General features: G+C 36.8%; 1 protein-coding gene across 1 annotated transcript in view; it reads left to right on the plus strand.

The window, feature by feature from the left end:
- Positions 1 to 951: 951 nt before the first annotated feature.
- The window catches only part of LOC110464907 (oxysterol-binding protein-related protein 1-like), a 126459-nt gene continuing 102862 nt past the window's right edge, over positions 952 to 24548 (plus strand). The window contains exons 1-13 of the mRNA XM_021520374.1: positions 952 to 1238; positions 4066 to 4442; positions 4980 to 5065; positions 6292 to 6366; positions 7756 to 7867; positions 8517 to 8602; positions 11057 to 11201; positions 12730 to 12845; positions 14847 to 14920; positions 17852 to 18029; positions 20097 to 20213; positions 20917 to 21016; positions 22128 to 22234. Of these exons, the coding sequence (XP_021376049.1) occupies positions 4091 to 4442; positions 4980 to 5065; positions 6292 to 6366; positions 7756 to 7867; positions 8517 to 8602; positions 11057 to 11201; positions 12730 to 12845; positions 14847 to 14920; positions 17852 to 18029; positions 20097 to 20213; positions 20917 to 21016; positions 22128 to 22234 (1548 nt within the window). The 5' untranslated portion in view covers positions 952 to 1238; positions 4066 to 4090. The remainder of the gene's footprint in view (positions 1239 to 4065; positions 4443 to 4979; positions 5066 to 6291; positions 6367 to 7755; positions 7868 to 8516; positions 8603 to 11056; positions 11202 to 12729; positions 12846 to 14846; positions 14921 to 17851; positions 18030 to 20096; positions 20214 to 20916; positions 21017 to 22127; positions 22235 to 24548) is intronic.

Genomic DNA, 24548 nt, shown 5'->3' on the forward strand with positions numbered 1-24548 from the left:
TTTTTGATAATCTGTATGCTACTCCTAGGGTGAGATGAGTGGTCAGAGATTCCGTCCACCTCTGTACCTATGTTTATGGCCACATTACAAAAATAATCATTAAACACTGTACAAACATCTCTCTGAATAGTAATGATGCTGTCATTTTCTTTCAAAACTGTATTTAAATCATGTTTACATTTGTTAGAAATGAAGGGCTTTACAGTTGGCCAAAAATCCTTAGAGTAAGGACCTCCTCCACATCTTTCAAGAATATAATTTCTTATTGACTGACGTTTAATCTTAATAACCAAGTTTCTCTGCACCCTGTATGCTTCCCAATTTTTGGCTGTTTTCTGAGATTTGTATTTATTGAAAAGCATGCATACTTCTTTAGCAGGAGTGATATTGCAATAGTAATTAAGAAAAGATGCTGTCATGTATTTCAATAAAAAAGATACTTCATGTTGAACTAACTTTGTCAGATTTCAATTAATTATATTCTTTGTGGGCATTAGTTAATATGAAGCGAGCATAGGAATGATATTGTTAAAAACTAAAGAAATTACAATTAGTCAGTTTACTCATTTACCCATGAAATTTCATAATGAATTACCCCAACTTTTGAAATTGGAAGAGTTCAAATGTGTCATCAAGGGTGAATGAGTTAATCCGAGATAGACTTTAAAAGACAAAGCGAGACAATCAGTTTTATATATACATCACCCTTCCTATAAAATACCTATTAAAATGACAATCTTTTATTTGTCATTATTTAAAGGTGGCTCGAGATGTTGTTTACGAAACACTGTTAATTTACTTTCTATATTTCAGTTAAAATAAACAAGTATACGTCATCTAATAGAAAATCGATTTAAAATCATGGATGTTTTGATCCGTCTCTAGTCAAAACGAAAGTAAGAGGTCAGTTAAGAGTTGTCTCCCTTATTGCACTTCCTGTTTTATACATAACGTAGGCCTAATATCATAACATGGATAGAGGCGTTTACCGGACTTTACTGGTTTTAAATATGTTTATGTTCACGATGGAAGGAAAATGGAACTAATTCCTAATAAAAACTTGTATTTGTAACTCAAATTGTTATGAAAACATCGGATTTCAACGAAATACTTGTTTTTTTTCGACGGGGAGTTTTTGTTCGTCACGGGTTATGATTGTGATTCAGCTTTTCCGGTTGTATCCAAGGCCAATTCACATTGATACGTGAATAGATGGAAAATGCATCTGATAATTTACGGTATGTGTTGTTTCTTTCTACCCTAACACCATTCACCAAAACGTCTGTTAAGTCATACAAGTTTGATCTGCACATAATATAAATAATGCCTCTGGACCTCTTGACCGGTGATCATGATCACATGCACACAGTGCTGTTTTGCAGGAGATCAGTGGAGGAAAATCTACAAACAAAAAATCAGATTTCCTCATCCGGTCTTCCCCATATTAGCCATAGTGGTCGTTGCAAATGTCTAAAATACACATGTGGTTTATTGATATGGGCCACAGCACACTTATATCCCATATCAGTATCACAGGGGCTCGGTTTCGGAATACTTTCGGTTAATAATATACCTATGCACACCAGTAAATAATAGTCGGTACCCTCCATTTGTATAAGGATTTAGAATGTGTATAAACACTGGATACAAAGTGTTGCTGTTATTCATTGGTGTGTTTAGGTTTATTATTAACTGAAATTATCCCGAAACCGAGCCCCTGTTATAGTATGTGTATTTTCGAAATTTGTAGCGAGCACATGGGATGTTACATCATGTATTCAGAGTAACAGCAAATATGTAATAAAAACATACGGATTTAATCAGGGTAAGCCATGCACTATTTTAGCTTGGTAGTCCAATTAAGGACTAGATAAATATATTAATACATATCTACTAGTCATACATAAAAGTCGTACACTGATATGTCAATTCAATGGCAACTGTCAATTGGTTGTTTACTCACATCACAATAAACTTTTGAGAAATGATGATTTCGACAGCATGCATGCACCTCAGTACAAATCTATGCTTTAGAACAACATAAATCCTTGGTATGGGTGAACAAAAAATTGGTTTGGGCATTTTCAGAATTCCAGGGGTCACGTTTAATTGTAAATGTTTTCTGAACTCCTAGAACATGAAATGAAAATATCAAAGGTCTCTGTATGAGTCACCTTGTGAATGATATGCGTAGGAATAGTGTGGCAGCATTACATAAAATCGGCTTTGAAGTCCAGTGACACTCATCTGTAGTCTTCAAAGGACAAGTATCAGTGTAGCATGTTTCGTTTTTTGTACCTGAAATCAAAAGTGAGCATATTGATAGTGGGCATAACCCCTGGAATTTTCAGGGTGTGGTTGACTGGTAGAGATTGCAAATGGTACAGAACAACTGGACTCAATCAAATTGACCAGAGCTAGTGCAGGTCAAAGGTTTGAACCCTAGACTTTATCTATAGACTTGGATACAAACCAAAACTCATTGACATATATATACTATATATATGTATACCTGTAGCAGAACTGGACTGGATCAATTGCCGGCGACCAGGTAGCTCAGTTGGTTAGATCTTCTAGGGTTCGGAGGTCATGGGTTTGAATCCTGGTGTGGCAATGCATTTTTACTCTCTCCAGTTAAAGGGGTGCTTGTGACCAACCCTTGTTATAAGCATACAGCGCTGTATGTTCAATGTACACTTGACAAGGGGATACACAAACCCTGGGGGTAAATATTGTTGTCTTAGGGGGCGAAGACTTTATAGAAAATAGAGGGAGGAATGTAGTGTAACTGGACTCTGTTGATTGCAAGCAACGAGGTAGCTCAGATTTTTTAAAGCGTTTGACAATAGTTTGGAGGTCCCAGGTTTGAATCCCAGTCTGGCTGTGCATTTTTTCTCTCCCCTGTTTTGGCCTACATTGTAGACAAATTCTTAAGCTATCTACAGTAAAATGTAGTTGACCCAGTTCAGCTATCTGTTAATACATGTATCATGCACTGTTCATACATGACAAAGATAAATGCTCATGATATATATTTCTAAATGTTTGAGTTTTGTTATTCTAATCGGGATATTATGATGATGACCTAGATAATATGTTTGTTTTGACAGGAGCCTACTGTTAATGTAATCAACACACCAATTAATTCCTCATACAGTTAATCCATTATTACACATTTTTTTTTTATTAAAATAAATATCATAAAAAGTTTGTGTTCGTTAAATTATACTTAATTACAAGGGATTCAATAGCGGATAACATCACCCCATAAAAAAGACTTTAAAAGACTTAAGTGGGTTATTTTGGAATTTCAATGACAAAAAAGACACTGAGAGATGACAGTTTTATAAAGTGTCTTTAGTGATTTTATTGTTGTTACAACACATACATTGATCAGACTGTGTGTCATATAAAATATAAGAAAGTTTTTGAAAACATTAAATTAAGACTTAAGTCAGTGATATATCACAAGTACAGGAAATATAATATATTCTAATTTATTTGAGATGAAAAACAACATTTGATTGGTCAATCAAAATAATTTCCGACAGTATAACCACAATATATTATCCACAAATTTCTCAGATGGCAATTATTAATGATGTCAATGACCCCGACTGACCCTGACACGTCATGAAATTGATTATTCATGACGTCACGACCAAAAGCGTGACCCCGAAAGGTCAATTTAATTCTGATTTGCTTTGAATATTCCTAACGCCGCCAATCTGGGGTAGAGTGGAAGAAAACACTCAAAAATATCTTAAAAATGTCGTTTCTTTTGGTGGTTATGGCTGATATGGATTAGAATGGGGATAACCCTACTGTATTTTAAAATTTGCGTCTGTATATCTTGATAATACTGTGACAAATATCTGTTTTACTGAAACTCAATTTGGGACAGTATAATCACAATATACCGCCGCAAATTTCAAAATAAAGTAGGGTTATCCCCTAATTCACACTGTCATAATCAGTGAAACTATTAAATTAAGTAGAAGTTGATGGGACCAAGATTTTAATGGTATTTTGAAACTAATTAACTGTTTGTTCTTTTGAACGTAGAAATAACCATACGTAGACTCTAAAGATGGCAGAGTCAGATCCAGAGACGTTCCACTCTGATCACGAAGACAACAATGACTTCCGTAGCGACGAACAAACATTCAAGGACATCGTGCAAGTGGAGGACAATTCTGAAACAACGAAGGATAAAAATGATGACAATTCTCAAGAAATGGAAGATAAACAATATGACAATTCCAAAACACATGAGGATAGAAAATTTGATAATAATGCTTTAGAAGAAGATATTGAGGAGAATGAGGTTTCGGAAGAGGAGCTGTTGTTGCTTAGTGCCAGAAATGGTGACCTAGAAGTAGTTCAAAGACTGGTTCAGCAGCAAATTAATGGAGAAACAGTTCTGGATCTTAATTGCACAGGTAATATTTCTCCTCTCCCTTGTATGATTCATTATTAACCCTTTCACCCCTATGTAACTTTAGTAGACTCTACCATGCATTGATATGGATGAGTTCATTATGGTCTATAGTGGTGAAAGGGTTAAGCAACCCTGTTATGTTTAATTAAAAAAAAAGTTGTTTTGGTAGGGAACAATTTGTTGTCAACTTTTTCCTAGTGACGATATAAATATTTGCAATTTACATTAAAGAGACAGACACCTTTTAATAACAACAATGTTATTATTAAGATCAATAAAGATAATGTTTTGAAAACACTCATGTTATTATTGTTAATCACTTTAAAGACACCGGTGGCTATGATTTGGTTGTTTGATTTGATTTTACATTTGAAAACCAACCTTTTATTAGGATTTTTATTTGTGATGCAGGTCATGTTATAGGAATTATTTTCCTGAGCAAAAAAAACCCAGTTAATACCAGATATACAGTTATTTCTTATTAACTAAGAAAATTAAAATATTTAATTAAAAGATCAAATTACTTTTCTTTTTGAAGGAAACAGCAAAGCCAACAGAGGCTGGACAGCCCTGCACTTAGCGACATACTTTGGCCATACAGGAGTGGTCAGAGTGTTACTTGAGGTACCTATTAGTTATATATTGTACATGTAGTAACTTGTTAGAACACAGCCCCTTGTAAATTGTATCAGCATTGCCACCTCCTTTTCTACCGGCATGTTTCAATGTCCCTTTATCCTATTTTATAACAATTCTTTTGTATGTCACTAAACCCCTTTATAATGCTGTATGTCATCAAACGCCTTTTTAATGCTGAATGTCATCAAACCCCTTTATAATGCCGTATGTCACCAAACCCCTTTATAATGCTGAATGTCACCAAACCCCTTTATAATGCTGTATGTCATCAAACCTCTTTATAATGCTGTATGCCACCAAACCCCTTTATAATGCTGTTTGTCACCAAACCCCTTTATAATGCTGTATCTCATCAAACCCCTTTATAATGCTGTATGTCATCAAACCTCTTTATAATGCTGTATGTCACCAAACCCCTTTATAATGCTGTATGTCACGAAACCCCTTTATAATGCCAAACTTTCCCTGGACAAATAATGGTGCAATAAGGGTTTAGTGTATAAGGGTTTAGTGTATAAGGGTTTAGTGTATTATCAGTACTCTGAAGGTTTAATCTGGGAAGGAAATATAACCAGCGAGAATTCTTCTCACCTCAAGTTCTTTCTGACCTTGCCAAAGTAACTTGACCTCTGTGACCTTGGTAAATTTTTCATGAGGTCATTTATGGACTTAGTACCGTAGTTAGGGTTACAAAACCTCCTATGCTTATATTATAATTATGTGCCTCTAAGAATTAAGCCGGTTGTTTTGCCTGGTATCTTTATAACTGTAACCTTTGACCTCAATGATGTTGCTTAATTAGATTTTCAGTATAGAAAAGGGGTCCAATGTCTTGCAGATACACTTGTATTTCTTTTTTGACTTATTCTTCTGCCGTAAAAATTTTCATATTTTCCTCGAAACTATGAATAAGGCCAGATTCTAATAAAATTGATGGATATTGATGAGCACTTGCAGATCTGACTTACTAGATAGTTGTCTGACTTTTAATTGGCATAGCTTTTAAGTTATGTGATTCAAAATAAATGTCATGGCCTCTGATTGGCTGACATTTATTGGTTTTGTACAATTGTTGTCGAAAAGGCAAAGTGACCACAACAAATCGACACTAATTTTTGTTTTTGCTATCTTAACTAGTTTTAATTGCTCTGTTTTGAATATTTTACTCTCATTTTTGTGATAAAAATTCAACCTTTCATCCTATTTTGTAGAATGGGGCAGACGTAAACGTGGTGAACCCGAATGGTGATACTCCCCTACACAAGGCAGCATTCACAGGCAGGATGGTGAGGGCATTAGCCATCCCTAGTGTCACTGTAGTCATCCAAGGGATATCTAAAGGATCTTACAGGAGTTTCCATTTTATATGAGATTTATGAAACAAGTCTTAGAATTTTTCAATGGCGAGCTAAAATAAAAAAATTGTCACGGGTTTCATAAATTTCATGAAATGAAAATGAGTGTTAGTTTCTTTTTGTCACATAAACAAGATTTGTGGCATTTATTTGTGTAAAACGACAATTTTCATGCAACCTTGAAATGTAAAAAGCCGCCATTTTGACTCCAGTGCGTTAGTCAGCAGTGATGTCATGTACTTGTCCTAGGCGTGAAGTCATAATTGAAACAATTGAAACTTACAACCAATCACAGGGCTGATAGGTCATATTACATGGGTTAATATGCAAAAAGATATGACAAGGGTATATTCACTGGATAACACAGTACATTATGTCATAATTACAGAATTCAACACCTGTATATTTCAAGTCCAAAGTCTTGTGCAAGTTTCAAGTTCCTTAGAGAATACTGTAAATGTACATATTTTAGCAGTTTTCTAATTTTAGCTAATTCTCCCTCATTCTGACCAATGACCAATCTCCCTTGAAACTCCTTCAATTTGACCAATGACCAATCTCCCTTGAAACTCCCTCATTTTGCCTAATTACCAATCTCCCTTTGAAACTCCCTCAATTTGACCAATGACCAATCTTCCTTGAAACTCCCTCATTTTGACAAATGACCAATCTCACTTGAAACTCCCTCATTTTGACCAATTACCAATCTTCCTTGAAACTCCCTCATGCTGACCAATGACCAATCTCCTTTGAAACTCCCTCATTTTGACCAATGACCGATCTCCCCTGAAACTCCCTCATGTTGACCAATGACCAATCTCCCTTGAAACATTCTCATTTTGACCAATGACCAATCTCCCTTGAAACTCCCTCATTTTGACCAATGACCGATCTCCCTTGAAACTCCCTCATGTTGATCAATGACCGATCTCCCTTGAAACTCCCTCATGTTGACCAATGACAAATTTCCCTTGAAACTCCCTCATTCATCACATCAAAATATCTAGTCAACAATATGCATACTAGACTGTTGTAACAGGAAAGAGAGTGTGCTCCAACCAGGGATCGAAACCTGCAATCCCAGACTTCCTAGTTAGTCACTCTAACACTGAGCTTAAGGGAAACTCCCTCTAGAACGAAGAATTAGAAAGTGACCTTTAATCCTTTGTAAAACTAAAATCTGCCACTCTGAAATGAAATTTACAGTAAAGAAATCAAAATTGAACATTTGTAATCTTTGTCGGTTGTGAAATGTTTAAAAGGACAGAGTTATAATGGTTCTGACAAACGCAGAGAATAAAATAACTTTGAAATTTACAGGAAACTCTGACCCTATTGTTGAGAAGTGAAGCCGATGTGGGGAAGATAAACGATGAAGGTCAAACACCACAGATGATCGGGAAAACACAGGAAATCAAAGACCTACTCGAGGGTGAGTTATATACTGGCATAACTGCCAACTCTTTCGATTTAGGCATAGTTATTGGATTGGCGTCATGCTTGCTAGAAAAACAAAACAACTACCTATCATTTCTTGTTGTTGAGTTATCCATTCACTAAAAATCTGACAAAATGTTCATAGTGGGTTTTCGAAAAATTCATGAAGAACTGTTTGAGAAATATGTTCCTTATTTAAAGATGGTTTTTTATTTTGTTTTCGAGGTCTGAATTACGCCTATACAGTTTATCAAGTTAAATTACAATTTAAGAAAAATATCTGACAATTTTTTCTGTTTTGTATGGTAGTTTTGCAACCCAGTAATCCAGTAACCATGTTTTCAGTACTTTGATTATAAATCAGTATCACACCTGCTTTTTCATCATGTTTGAAGTAGGCTAGAGCAAAGCTTTAAATTGAAGGAGGAGAACACATGGTTTCTAGAAAGAAATATGATCAAATATGAAATCAATTAGTATTCATCTTATTCTAAAAGTCTTGAGTAATTCAAATATTCAGAAAGCAATGTATGGTATAAATGAATACAGCCTATGTTAGAATGATCAATGTATGTAAGATGAATCGAAGCTGCGATCCTATCTTATAAGAATTTTGAGTTGCACACTTTTTCTACATTTATTAGCTGCCCTGAGCCACGAAAGTTTACGACGTCAGACAGAGTTTCTAGCTGCTGCTAGGTCTGGGGATGTTGATTCTGTACAGGAGCTTGTAAGTTTGAAACTGATATCCATGAGTCATCATGTTATTTTAAGGTAGCATATCCCTTAAGTCTCCATGTCACAGTAAGGTAGCATATACCCTTAAGTCTCCATGTCGCAGTAAGGTAGCATATACCCTTAAGTCTCCATGTTGCAGTAAGGTAGCATATACCCTTAAGTCTGCATGTCACAGTAAGGTAGCATACATCCTTAAGTCTGCATGTCACAGTAAGGTAGCATACATCCTTAAGTCTGCATGTCACAGTAAGGTAGCATATACCCTGAAGTCTCGATGTCACAGTAAGGTAGCATACATCCTGAAGTCTCGATGTCACAGTAAGGTAGCATACACCCTTAAGTCTTCATTTCACAGTAAGGTAGCATATACCCTTAAGTCTCCATGTCGCAGTAAGGTAGCATATCCCCTTAAGTCTCCATGTCACAGTAAGGTAGCATACCCCATTAAGTCTTCATTTCACAGTAAGGGAGCATATACCCTGAAGTCTCGATGTCCCAGTAAGGTAGCATACATCCTTAAGTCTGCATGTCACAGTAAGGTAGCATATACCCTTAAGTCTCAATGTCACAGAAAGGTAGCATACATCCTTGTCTCAATGTCACAGTAAGGTAGCATACACCCTTAAGTCTTCATTTCACAGTAAGGTAGCATAAACCCTTAAGTCTTCATGTCACAGTAAGGTAGCATACATCCTTAAGTCATCATGTCACAGTAAGGTAGCATAAACCCTTAAGTCATCATGTCACAGTAAGGTAGCATACATCCTTAAGTCTCCATGTCTCAGTAAGGTAACATATATTGTACATACTTAATTAAGTCTCCATGTCACAAGCATGCATCCTAAAAACTCTATGATACAGTAAGGTAGCATACACCCTTAAGTCTCAATATCACAGTAAGTTACGTTACACCCTTAAGTCTCCATGTCACAGTGAGGTAGCATACATTCTTTCTAGGTCTTCATATCACAATATTATAACATGCACCCTTTAGTCTCATATCACATTATTAAAGGTAGCTTACATCCTGAGGTCTCAATGTCACTGTAAGGTACAGTGTAGCATATATTCCTAAGTCTCCATGTGAATATCACAGTAAGCTATAAGGCAGCATATATTTATCCTTAAAGATGTTTCACATTGTGTTTCTTTTGAAGTTTGTATTTTTGTGTAATAATTGACTGATTAGTTTGTATATCTGTCCTCAATTAATGTTATTGTCGATCACCTGCAATAACTCACGTTCTATTGCCGTTACAAACCAATTCAGTCTAACAGGAATCATCAGTTAATCAATATTTAAATCTAAACTCAAGAACGGATTGAAATAAACAACATGACCTAGCTTTAAATAGATCAACTTGTGCTCATTTTTCTGCATTTCACTTCAACAAACCAGTTATATTAGTGGTTATCAAAATCCAGCATGACATTCACTTTGAAAAATCATTTCAGATAAGAAAACCATACTTTAATTTGTGGGACTTTTATGCGAAATTATATATATGAAATACCTGGTAAATAATAATAATAATAATTTGAGGTTCTTATATATCGCTTTATCACAACCTAGTTCGTAGGTTGTCTCAAAGTGGTTCACAAATTATTATCCGTGGTTATAGGGCCTTTGCAACCAGCCTAATATCTTTCTCAACTCCCTAGGGAGCATACAGCTGGTGCTGCCATTTCGGCGCTTACAGCTTTCATTCAACAATTCTAGCACTGCCCAACCACATACTCATTTACAGCTGAGTAGACTGGAGCAAGCGGAGTAAAGTATATCTTGCTCAAAAATACAACACATTGCCGTGACGAGTTGCGAGCCCGGTGTCCTACCACTAGACTACCGTGCCTCCCGTAAACAAATCATAAATCAACAACGGTGTTCAGAGTGTAAAATTTATGCTGGGCTAAACTGGGATTTGAACCCTGGACTTCAGATTGTTATACTATCAGTACTCTAACCGATTGAGGTACCCTGGGCCCGTAGTCATGAAACCGTTCTCATGCTCAAGCATGGAATCTGTGCTCAAACCAACATTCTTGTAAAACGCTTAGATTATGTCAAACGTTCAAAAAGTCAAATGTAAACATTGAAAACAGTATTTGGCTATATATAAGTCTCTTTAAAATGTTTCCAAATCATTGACAAAATAAGATTTATTTATTGAGTTATAACCAGAACAAGAAATTAGGCTTGAGCACAAAATCCATGCTTCAGCATGAGAACGGCTTCATGAATACGGGCCCAGGTCTTCAGAAGTGGTCAAGCCAAACTGACACAGTTATTTAGCCAAAAAGAATTAAAGGGGAGGTTATGGTATATATGAAAAAACACACTGCAGTGGGACAGGGTTCCTTAAATTAAATTTTTTGTTGTATGCTATTTTTTCTCGATTGCTTAAATCTGGGTTTTTTAATCAATATCTTTTTGTTGTATTAACAGCTGGCCAGTGACCGTCCACCTAACATCAACACCACTGACCAGTACGGAAATACTGCTCTCCACATTGCCGCGCAGGCTGACCACCGGGACATGGTCATCTTCCTCCTCCAAAACAGTGTTGACTCCTCCTTAAAAAACTTGAAGGGTATTTAAGTTGCATTTTGTGTTTTGGGGCACAGCTAGTTTCCTGACACATTGCGATATAAGTTTCAAGAAATCAAGTATATGTTTGCTAACACACTATACATATATAGGATCTTACATGAGTTTCCATTTCATATGAGATTTATGAAGTCTTAGAATTTTTTCAATTTGGCGAGCCTCTGGCGAGTTAAAATGAAAAATTTGTGACGAGTTTCATAAATTTCATATGAAATGAAAACGTGTGTAAGATCCTTTTTATCACATAATCAAGATTTGTGTCCTTTATTTGTGTAAAACGACAATTTTCATGCAACCTTGAAATGTAAACAGACATCATTTTGACTCCAGTGCGAAAGTCTTTGACGTCATGTACTTGTCCTCGGCTTGACGTCACAAGTGAAACAATTAAAACTTAAAACCAATCACATGGCTGATAGGTCATATTACATTGGTTGATACAGAAAAAAATATGACATGGGTATATTCACTGGATAACACAGTACAGTATGTGATAAGTAGATATATACTTATTACTTACATATATGCATATATATGCTGTTATGGGTTGTTTATATGCAATTTTTGAGATAATTTTTTTTGTTCTGTCTGTTAGACTGAGGTTTGTGTTAAGATGCATTGGTGTGATCAGTTATATTTTCAGACTGTCCATAGCAATCTTAACTCAAAACCTAAAAAGGACACATCTTGGATTATCACATACAGCTAAATAAATGTAACATTAATCTCTGCATTGATGTATATGCATAAGTATCAGATTTTAAATTTTATACTAGTTTCTGATTTTTTTTTCATTTAGATTTTTAGTCCAAATCAGTTATAAAGTCTGCAAAATACAATGAAGTAAAAAAAAAAAAAAATTGAAGAAAAAAGTTTTTTTTATGCGTACACTACAAAAGATAAAAAAAAAATGTATTTCTTGTAAATCTGACAATACTTGTATTTATTACATACTTAATAATAAATACGTTTTTTTTTGTATATGCGATACGACACAATTGCTCTAACCCATATCAGCCCTCGCCGAATCACACCCTAAAAGCCGTATCAGCCCCCGCCGTATCACACCCCAAAACCCCTATCAGCCCGCAAAACCTGTATCACACCCCTTTTGGAAACTTTTTGTTTTTCAATCTTTCAAAAGAAAATTAGATCATAAAATAGTAGCTTTTATTAGTAAGTATGTAATAAACAGAATAAAATATGACTTTTTCCATATCACTCCCAGTATCAACCCTTGACCAATATAAGCCTTCGGCCCTTGGGCTGATATTGCAGGCTCGGGTTGATACTGAGTGTGATATGGGAAAAGGCATGCATTATTCTCTATGTAATGTGAAAATTGCAAGTCCCCATCCTAGTATATTATGTAAATAACCATGTCATGAGTCAAAGCTTGACAAAGGGACCAGTCGGTCTTGCAACGTTGCGACACGTTTAATACATACATTGTTTGTGTATAAAGTAAAACTTTGATGTTACCTGCTATGATTATTCTCTTCCTTTTGCAGACCAGACAGCTATAGACTTTGCAAGGACCAATCAAATGAAGCAACTACTTACAGGAGTGCGGCCAGTTAAGGAGTTTAGCTTTCAGCCGCAGCGATGTGAAGGCCTTCTACTAAAGGTATCATACATATACTGTCCCCGTGTATTCAAAGCTTTGTCACCTTAACCACAGATTAACATAAATATTTCATACTGTGTGCATTCTAAGTATGCAAATTCAAAATAAAATTTCCATAGATAGGGTAAAAAACCCATTGTCCATTGACAGGAAAACAAGCAAACTAAATTGATAATTTTTTAGAACTTTTTCACAAAATAGTATTTTAAATGTATGTTAATGATATCTTCAGTTTGTCAGCCTTTGAATGATATTGGGACCCAGATTAAGCTGATTTAATTTGTCAATGCAAAGTTTGATGTAATACATATCACGAAAAAGACTGAAATTCAAAACTTAACTTAAATGATATAGGGATTCAACATGATCATCTGTGGACAAAAACACAATATTGGTGAATTTTTAGATATTTCTCAAAATTTGCATTTCAAAAATTTGTTTTAATGATGAGTTGTATTTATGAGGCTGTAAACATCATTGGCTGACAATTCTACGGACCTGCAACCACACCGCGGTTATTTTCCACCATTTTGCTTTCTACAGAGTGTTAACTTTTTTTTTAATAACAATCAGTTGGAAGCTTGGGACTCTTGATACTCGTATTCAAGCACACAGGGGATATTGATTTGGTGATTCCTAGATACTCTGACTTCGAACCGTGGGCCATCTATGCCACACTGTGCATTATATGTACAAGTGAAGAGCAAGGCATACTACACACATATACATCTGAAGACTTACACAATATTCATGAAACTGGTCAGGCAATAAATCTCGTAATCCCAATCTAACCTTGGAGAAAACACTCCATTTTTCATTCATTTCCCACCAACTTTTAAAAAGAAGTTTAAATTTTGATACAAGATGTCTCATCTTATATCAAAGCATCCCAGAATTCTCATAATTTCCCAAAGCAAGGATCATATAGTTATAAGCTGGTATATAAGTTAAGATTTTATGTTTCTCTTTAATATGTATACCCTGGACAGGTGTATGCACACTTTTACTGGTGTGAGATATCCTTTTCTTCCACCTTTCATAGGTGTGTCTCCCGTTTCAGCCGGGAAAGATCAACTTGTCACCCCCTAGGGGGAGATAGCCTTGTGCCGATTAGCACTTGTTCAATTGTGACGTCATTAAAATGTGTCGCCGGTAATTGTGACGTCATCAAAAGTGAATGACGATATGCATACCCCACATGTGTTTTTGTTTACAAACATGGCAGACTACTGTGGGTGGCGCTGTGACTGAAATAAAAGGATGGGAGAAAAATAATCATCCCCTATACCTTAAGGGTGTAACAGAGAAATCTCCAACCCTCTGGATGATTTTTTGGTTGTATTACCCATTAGACAACCAAAAAACATCACCCCTCGGGTAGGAGATTTCTCTGTCGCACCCCCAAGGTAGGTGAAGATTCCATTAGTCTCAACCTAGGGTTGAGAGGAGGGTGTTCCCCTATTCATTACAATGGTATGACGTCACGTCAACAATACAATGACGTCATGCCAAAAATCCATTAATGCCACATCAACCCTGAGTTTAGCCTGTAACGTTAACATTACATTATGTATATGATACACGTTGGGTGAACAGGGCTAGAGAAAAAGAATCATTCACCCCCTTGAGGGTGAGAAAGGGGAATCTCAACCCTCGAAGAAAGCTTTGTGTTTGGCAACTTAAGAATCTCCCCCCTAGGGTTGAGATTCCCCTATCTCACCCCCAGGGGATGAGAGGTTCTATTAGTCCCAATGCTGCTTGTCCCATTGTTCAAGCCTCATCCTAGCTACAGTAGGCTAGATATCCAAGCTTAAGGAGGGAAAGAAAGCTAGGATGTTTTTTTCCTTTCAGTGATTTAATCACAAGATATGTTTTGCCTTTGAATTTAATACAGTCAGAATGCACATTTTCGTTTTATTTAGAATCCCATTATTTATTATTGTTTAGATATTCAGCCTGTTTTTACATGATTTTATTGATTTTGTTTTTCGTTTTCACCAGAAATCCCGGTTCCTCGGTTTTAAGCCTGTTTGGGTTGTCCTAGAAAGAGGTGTATTGTCTTACTTCAGAAATAGGTAAGGACAAGACTCAGTGCAATTCAGCTTTATAATTATTTAAATTATTCATATTTAATAAAATAATATATGTACTATATATCAGGGGGTACTGACAATATTCTGTCAGTATACTATATAAGCAGATTAATTGTTTCCTATTTTCATTTGGTATCTTCTGTAACTGTCGATAAATGTTCACTGCCATTCCACTATATATTACATATTTATTATGTAAAACAAAATTGGGAAGAGGAAGACAACACCTGTGAGATGTAGGTATGGTGCTCAAGTAGTGTAGTGGCTGGAATATAAGACTCTTTCATGCCCAAGGGTTTAGGATAGGGAAATTCTACCCGAGGGGTTTTCAAATTTGGTTAAGCCGAGGGTTTTGTCGAATTTGAAAATCCTATGGGTGGAATTTCCCTATCCTACACCCTTGGGTATGAAAGAGTATTTTTCTCTCATTCCAACCACCAGAATATCTCAAAAACCACGAAAAATTTTCTCGTGAGCTTTTTAGATGAAAACGAATCTGTCAGCCAGATTAAGCATACCCCATATTTGCAAACAAGGTTTGCGCAGAAATATTGATCACATCTCTCTAACGTATATGGTAAATATATTGTAAAAGGTTTTAATTTCACATTACGGCATCGGAGATTTCCAAATTCCTGACGTGACGTCATTGTTGAGCCATTGTGACATCACGTCACGTGAAATGGGGTGTAAGATAGAAATTCCCTACACCCCTTTCTTACCCTGGACAGCTCTATCTTACACACAGGGAAATGAGAGAAAATTGATTCCAGTGGTAATTGTCGGATGTCCACTCAGTGATTTATATCAAACTTATCAGGTGGAGGTGTACTCAACTTCAACCAGCTTCACAATGTAAGCAGTAGGTAGTTGATAGGTTTTCTAACAACTTACCTTGTGAAGCTGGCTAATGTTGAATATATCAATTTTTCTTCAAATGTTTTGAAGAAATCTGAGAGAAAAACAGCATATTCCAATATATTCCTTTGTCATTTTGACATTGTGGATGAAGTAATTAAGGAATTTGGTTTTCATGTTGTTAGTTGTTCAATTTAAGGAAAACAATTTCAATGAAGGTATCTTTTCTCATTCCTTTCAATACTAATTAAAGGGAGATAATTTCAATAAAATCTGTACACTTTGTTAAATGGTAACTTCAAATGTACATGTTAGAATAAAGCAGTAGATATTAATATTTTAATAAAATTAAAAAGTCAGTTAAGTAGAATTGTATTTTTTTATATCATATATTTATTTTAGAACAAAACACATTGACTTTTACTTTTTACTTTTTACCTTTGTGACAAGTATCATAATTCTGATCTGTTTATACGGCTGTTCCAGAATTCACAGTAAGGGAGGGAAAGACACACTTTCAGAGACGGATTTAATATAAGAAAGAAAAGTAGATCTGGCTTTAACCCCACCACCCATAATATATTAATACAAGTCCAACCTCCCAATACAATAAACTATGGAATAGCCATGAAGCTAAAATTAAAATATGTGTGTTTTGAATCTAGACAAAACTAAAATTTACCTCCGACCCTAACAATTCTGTTTCACTTGAATGCACTTAAACATCCCATTTGAAACAAGAGAAACCTACTGTACAACCAATCAGATTTCTGTTAGGTGTTATTAAATGTGTGTTCATACTAACATATTTTATGTACTGGGTTTTGAGCGTCTGTTGGTATAAGATAAAGCACCGTTCCAGATATACATGTACGTACTCAATTTTTCCCCCTCTGGACAAAGGAGCTCCAGTTTGAGTTTAACAAAAACATTTATTAGCTCACCTGGCCCGAAGGTCCAAGTGAGCTTATGGCATGGTGCGGCGTCCGTCGTCCGTTGTCGTCCGTTGTCCGGCGTCCGTCCGGGGTCAACCTTTTACTTTAAACAACTTCTTCTCAGTAACCAAAAGGCCTAGGGTGATGATATTTGGCCAGAAGCATGCTGGAATGAAGGGCTACCAAGTTTGTTCAAATAAATAACATTGCCCACTTTCAAGGTCACAGGGGTCAAATATGTTTAAAACCTTTACACAACTTTTTCTGAATAACCGAGAGGCCTAGGGTGATGACATTTGGGCAGTAATACACTTGGATGGTGGGCTACCAAGTTTGTTCAAATTAATGACCTTGACCCACTTTCAAGGTCACAGAAGGCAAATATGTTTTAAACATTTAAACAACTTCTTCTGAATAACCAATAGGCCTAGGGTGATGATGTTTGGCTAGTAGCATGCTAGGATGAAGGGCTATAAAGTTTGTTCAAATGAATGACCTTCATCTTTGTTCAAGGTCACAGGGGTCAAATATGTTCTAAACCTTTAAACAACTTCTTCTGAATAACCAAGAGGCATAGGATAATGCCAGTACCATGCTGGGATGAAGGACTACCAAGTTCAAATTATTGACCTTGACATATATATTTTAAGGTCACAGGGGTCAAATATGTTTAAAACCATTGAATGACTTCTTCTTAATAAGCAAAACGCCAAGGGTGATGATATTTGGCCATTAACATGCTGGGATGAAGGACTACCAAATGAATGACCTTCGGCCATATTCAAGGTCACAGTGGTCAATATATGTTTAAATCTTTAAATGATTTGTTCCGTATAACCAAAAGGTCAAGGGTAATGATATTTTTCCAGAAGCATGCTGGGTTGGAAGACTATAAACTCTGTTCAACCTAATATTATAATGTCCTCGTTCAACATTCAAGGTCACAGGTGACATAAGTTTAAATCTTTTAATAGGTTCTTATGAATGAAACACTGATATTTTGCCTGTGGCTGTATTTTAGTCCACTTTTAAGATTACAAGTGTGAGATTAATACCAGGTGAGTGATGCAGGCCCATTGGGCTTCTTGTTTATTTTTCAATTGTGTTTACTTTTCAACAGGGGTGATGCTAGTACAGGTGTAAAACGGAAAGGAATGAAGTACCTAGACGAGGCCAGGGTCCTGGTGAGTGCAGAGAAGCACTTAGCAGACCACCCAGAATTTTTACTTCACTACTCAGATGGAGTAAACCACTGCTTCAGCACAGAGTCGGGTGATGAGGCCTCAGTACTCAGACAGGTACGGTCACATAATCACAACTTGGGCTCTTGGAAGGTCTTAAGGAACCCTGTCCCACTTTCGGCAAAACACTGGAGATATCCCTGTAGTTTTTCATATATACAATAACCTCCCTTTAATTTTATTTGACATCCAGGGTCCTGTTCAATTTTCCGGAACAAGAGGTTTGTCTGTTTTTAAATGTAACATTTTCGGGTATAAATCCTGCCGGACCTGCAAATATTTACGCAGGCCTTTAAAAGCTCACCTGATTCCAGCATTAAATTACTAGGTCAGACCTTATTTCATAAAAGAACAACTCTGGTCCAACCGGTCCAACCGTTTGGTTCGTGATAACAAAAGTGGCCTAGGGTTCAAATCCTATTCTAGCGCCAGTGAATATTATTATTCAGAATATAAAAGATTGTATCTTGTAGATTAAATGTTGTTCTTTTCACCGTTTGTAAGCGCTACGTCTCCTCCTTAACCATTTGTAAGCGACATTTCTCCTTCATAACTGTTGTAAGGCTACATTTCCTCCTTAACCATTTGTAAGAGCTACGTCTCCTCCTCAATCGTTTGTAAGCGCTACGTCTCCTCCTTAACCGTTTGTAAACTCTACGACTCCTCCTCAATCTTTTGTAAGCGCTACGTCTCCTCTTAAACCGTTTGTAAGCTCTACGTCTCCTCCTCAACCGTTTGTAAGCGCTACGTCTCTTCCTCAACCGTTTGTAAGTGCTACATCTCCTCCTAAACCGTTTGTAAGGGCTACATCTCCTCCTCAACCGTTTGTAAGCGCTACGTCTCTTCCTCAACCGTTTGTAAGTGCTACATCTCCTCCTAAACCGTTTGTAACTGCTACATCTCCTCCTCAACCATTTGTAAGTGCTACGTCTCCTCCTCAATCGTTTGTAAATGCTACGTCTCCTCCTTAACCGTTTGTAAGCGCTACGTCTCCTCTTAAACTGTTTGTAAGCGCTACGTCTCCTCCTTAACCGTTTTTAAGCGCTACGTCTCCTCTTAAACTGTTTGTAAGCGCTACCTCTCCACCTCAACCGTTTGTAAGCGCTACGTCTCCTCCTCAACCGTTTGTAAGTGCTACGTCTCCTCCTCAACCGTTTGTAAGCGCTACGTCTCCTCCTCAACTGTTTGTAAGTGCTACATCTCCTCCTAAACTGTTTGTAAGCGCATCGTCTCCTCCTCAACCGTTTGTAAGCGCTACGTCTCCTCCTCAACCATTTGTAAGCGCTACCTCTCCTCTTAAACCGTTTGTAAGCTCTACGTCTCCTCCTTAACCGTTTGTAAGTGCTACGTCTCCTCCTCAACTGTTTGTAAGTGCTACGTCTCCTCCTTAATCGTTTGTAAGCACTACGTCTCCTCCTCAACCGTTTGTAAGCCCTACGTCTCCTCCTTAATCGTTTGTAAGCACTACGTCTCCTCCTCAACCGTTTGTAAGGCTACGTCTCCTCCTCAACCGTTTGTAAGCTCTATGTCTCCTCTTTAACTGTTTGTAAGCGCTATGTCTCCTCTTTAACCGTTTGTAAGCTCTATGTCTCCTCTTTAACTGTTTGTAAGCGCTATGTCTCCTCCTTAACTGTTTGTAAGGCTACGTCTCCTCCTCAACCGTTTGTAAGCTCTATGTCTCCTCTTTAACTGTTTGTAAGTGCTATGTCTCCTCTTTAACTGTTTGTAAGCACTACGTCTCTTCCTCAACCGTTTGTAAGCGCTACGTCTCCTCCTTAATCGTTTGTAAGCCCTACGTCTCCTCCTTAATCGTTTGTAAGCTCTACGTCTCCTCCTCAACCGTTCGTTGGATTTCTCTGTAACTTGGCACAGTGAAAGCACATCATCTAATGTGCATGACAGAATGAACTTGTGATTATTATACTCCTTGCAAATAAAGTTTGTAAACTTCATTATGAAGGTCTGCAAAACGTTCTCTGTTTACCGTATACCAGGTATGCATGCTGTATTGTTGCATGGACTAAATTTATGTCCTGTAAATTAGTGAAGTTAGCATGGGTAAGAAAGTAACAGGCTCAATCTACAATTTTAACCTTTGACCTTTTTATCCTCTTTTCCTTTTAGAAATGGTTGAATGCATTGAAGGAACACATCAACTTCAGTACTCACTATATACACCAGGGAGAGGACCAGCCGGAGGGAGAAGTTGTCTCCCTTGGATCACTCAAAGACTCTCTTAAGGTAAATACCATCACTTATCCACGATTTGCTGGATCATCTTTTTCCAATTTTTGAAAAACAATTTTGAAAAATTTCAAAAGTACAATGCACATCTGGAAAACATTGTGCATTGTATAACTCTATTCTGAACAATAAATTCATATGTGTGTAGCACACAGCATTAAAAGTAAATGTTCAATCAATATATAAACTAGATGTACCGTCAGAACTGATTAAATATAGGGTCACCTCTATAAAGAATCTACCTGTGTTAAAAGACCACTTTTAATGTTCCCCATTGTAGTGATTTCATTGTGAAATGAACCTTTTTGAAAGACCACCTGTGTTAAGAGACCACTTTTAATGTTTCCCATTGTCGTGATTTCATTGTGAAATAAACCTTTTTGAAAGACCACCTGTGTTAAGAGACCACTTTTAATGTTCCCCTTTGTAGTGATTTCATTGTGAAATGAACCTTTTAAAAAGGTCACTTGTGTTTAGATACCACCTGTGTTAAGAGACCACCTGTGTTTAGAGACCACCTGTGTTAAGAGACCACCTTTGTTAAGAAACCACCTGTGTTTAGAGACCACCTGTGTTTAGAGACCACCTGTATTTAGAGACCACCTTTGTTAAGAAATCAATTTTACGGGTTGTCTCTTAATAATCTGGGCTGATTGTACAGGGATTTGTATAAGGAAAAAAATATTTTTGTTTTCTACAGACAGCACAAGCGCATCATCAACTACTGGAAAAGGAGTCGAACCAGTTGTCAGTTCTGATGGAGTCACAGGAGTCTGACAAACAACTCAAAGTTACAGAGGGTAGGTTACATAGAAGTAAACTTTCAACAACCATTATTTGTGTGCATTTACTACAGAAACACGAAAATATCTTCTTCATCTGTTAATTTTAAATCTTATGTGAGAATATGTTGAGTGTACAATTGTACTTGAAGTTTTATAGTACATGGAATCCAAAGAATATATCAAAAGATATTTTGTATTAATATATCATGTTTAGTGTATTAATATATCATGTTTTGTGTATTAATATATCATGTTTAGTGTAGCAATATATCATGTTTTGTGTATCAATATATCATGTTTTGTGTATATATATATTATGTTTTGTGTATCAATATATCATGTTTTGTGTATTTATATCATGTTTAGTGTATTAATATATATCATGTTTAGTGTATCAATATATCATGTTTTGTGTATTAATATATCATGTTTTGTGTATTTATATATCATGTTTTGTGTATCAATATATCATGTTTTGTGTATTTATATATCATGTTTTGGGTGTATTAATATATCATGGGTTTTTTTGTTTTATTTCTTGTAAATTTTGTTCTGTCTTTTTTTTTTTGCATTCGGTTATTTTTTTATTGATATTTTGTCAGAAAAGTTATTTTGAACACATTTTTTTTGTGTGCATAGGTTTGAATATTAGGAAATGAATACATGTATTCCTGAACTACATATGTAATACAAAGTGACAGTCTATTGTCAAGGTAACTGCAAGAGAATAATACAAATGCTACTTCAGAAGTACATGTATACATGTATGTGTTTATTATTTTATAATTGGAGATATTCAAGGTTCTGCATGTGCACAGAAAAGCTGTGTTTAAAATCTCACTTTTCAGGCAAAATCAACTATAGGTCGTAATAGACATCATAATGCTTTCATCCTGCTTTATTTGGAGGAAACTTTCCCTATTTTAAGGAGGGTGACTTGATCCTGATTTCCGACCCTGAAATGTTGTATTTCCAACTAGTGAATTCACTAAACTATTCCTTTATGTTCTAAGGTCTAATGATTTCCTCTGAAAAAACATTAGATAGTGTATAATTTTAATCAATGAATAAAACTTTATTATTTTGAAATGAAATTAAAAAAAAAATCATTTTATTTTCTTTACAGGTACCATGGCAGATGTTTATCAGAAGGTGAAAAGAATATCGGACTTATCTCGAGACACAGCAAGCTTCCTGAGTCATTGTCTCACGCTGTTCAGCCAACAAGAAGAGGTAGGTGTACAGAGTAGCTGCATAGGGGCCTACAAGTTAACATGTACAGTGTCAGGGCCTTTATGTGTCACAGAGAGAGATACATGTCCACTGTTTGGGCCAGCACCCTTGAGATACAGGAAGAGCTCTTTATATACAGTATTGGGCCATGTGTATGTCACACAGAGAAAAACATGTATCATATCTAGGCCATGCCGGAGTTTTCTCTGTCCCCTGCCATTTTGACAGAAGGATGTCTGGTGTGGCGCCAAAGCGCATAATAGTAACGTGGAACTCTTCAGCACCGTTTGGTAGAGTTTTGAAGTACTTACCACAAAAATCTGCTATGACACAACACCTACCTCAACTATATCGATAAAAGTGTTATTTATTCAGCGACAGCTGCTGCATTCTATCAGCGAAGTCCTCGGTTTTCAATTGTTTAAATTTTCCCTCCAGAACAACACCATTATGCAAATTATATAAGAGAGACTAATCAATAAATTGTACTGATCCAGGCAAAAAACAGATAAGAGTTTTCTTAAAAGAATAATCCCAGATTGCCCTTTTTGTTGATTAGTCCAGCTAATCAGAGCAAGGACTCTGAGTTACAGGAAGAGCTATTCATATACAGTGGTAGGGCCAGTACGGTGAGTAACAGGAAGAGGCATTTGTATACAGTGTTAGGGCCAGTACTGTGAGTTACAGGAAGAGGTATTCATAAACAGTGTTAGGGCTAGTACTGTGAGTTACAGGAAGAGATATCCATAAACAGTGTTAGGGCCAGAACTGTGAGTTACAGGAAGAGGTATTCATAAACAGTGTTAGGGCCAGTACCGTGAGTTACATGAAGAGGTATTCATATACAGTGGTAGTGCCAGTACGGTGAGTAACAGGAAGAGGAATTTGTATCCAGTGTTAGGGCCAGTACCGTGAGTTACATGAAGAGGTATTCATATACAGTGTTAGGGCCAGTACTGTAAGTTACAGGAAGATTAAGGCATTCATATACAGTGTTAGGGCCAGTACTGTGAGTTACAGGAAGAGGAATTCATATACAGTGTTAGGGCCAGTACTGTAAGTTACAGGAAGAGGAATTCATATACAGTGTTAGGGCCAGTACTGTAAGTTACGGGAAGAGGTATTCATATACAGTGTTAGGGCCAGTTCTGTGAGTTACAGGAAGAGGTATCCATGTACATGCAATGTTAGGGCCAGTACCGTGAGTTACAGGAAGAGGTATTCATATACAGTGTTAGGGCCAGTTCTGTGAGTTACAGGAAGAGGTATTCATATACAGTGTTAGGGCCAGTACTGTAAGTTACAGGAAGAGGTATTCATATACAGTGTTAGGGCCAGTACTGTAAGTTACAGGAAGAGGCATTCATATACAGTGTTAGGGCCAGTGCTGTGAGTTACAGGAAGAGATATCCATGTACATGCAGTGTTAGGGCCAGTACCGTGAGTTGCAGGAAGAGTTATCCATATACAGTGTTAGGGCCAGTACTGTGAGTTACAGGAAGATTAAGGCATTCATATACAGTGTTAGGGCCAGTACTGTGAGTTGCAGGAAGAGATATCCATAAACAGTGTTAGGGCCAGTACCGTGAGTTACAGGAAGAGGTATTCATATACAGTGTTAGGGCCAGTACCGTGAGTTACAGGAAGAGATATCCATATACAGTGTTAGGGCCAGTACTGTGAGTTACAGGAAGAGATATCCATGAACATGCAGTGTTAGGGCCAGTACTGTGAGTTGCAGGAAGAGTTATCCATATACAGTGTTAGGGCCAGTACTGTGAGTTACAGGAAGAGATATCCATATACAGTGTTCAGGCTAGTACCGTGAGTTGCAGGAAGAGGTATCCATATACAGTGTTAGGGCCAGTACTGTGAGTTACAGGAAGAGCTATCCATATACAGTGTTCGGGCCAGTACCGTGAGTTGCAGGAAGAGTTATCCATATACAGTATTAGGGCCAGTACTGTGAGTTACAGGAAGAGATATCGATATACAGTGTTAAGGCTAGTACCGTGAGTTGCAGGAAGAGGTATCCTTATACAGTGTTAGGGCCAGTACTGTGAGTTACAGGGAGAGATATCCATATACAGTGTTCGGGCCAGTACCGTGAGTTGCAGGAAGAGGTATTCATATACAGTGTTAGGGCCAGTGCTGTGAGTTACAGGAAGATGGATCCATAAACAGTGTTAGGGCTAGTACTGTGAGTTGCAGAAAGAAACATTTGTATACAGTGTTAGGGCCAGTGCTGTGAGTTGCAGGAAGAGGTATCCATATACAGTGTTAGGGCCAGTGCTGTGAGTTGCAGGAAGATGGA

The sequence above is a fragment of the Mizuhopecten yessoensis genome, unplaced genomic scaffold (genome assembly GCF_002113885.1).
Source record: "Mizuhopecten yessoensis strain PY_sf001 unplaced genomic scaffold, ASM211388v2 scaffold11041, whole genome shotgun sequence".
Lineage (NCBI taxonomy): Eukaryota > Metazoa > Mollusca > Bivalvia > Pectinida > Pectinidae > Mizuhopecten > Mizuhopecten yessoensis.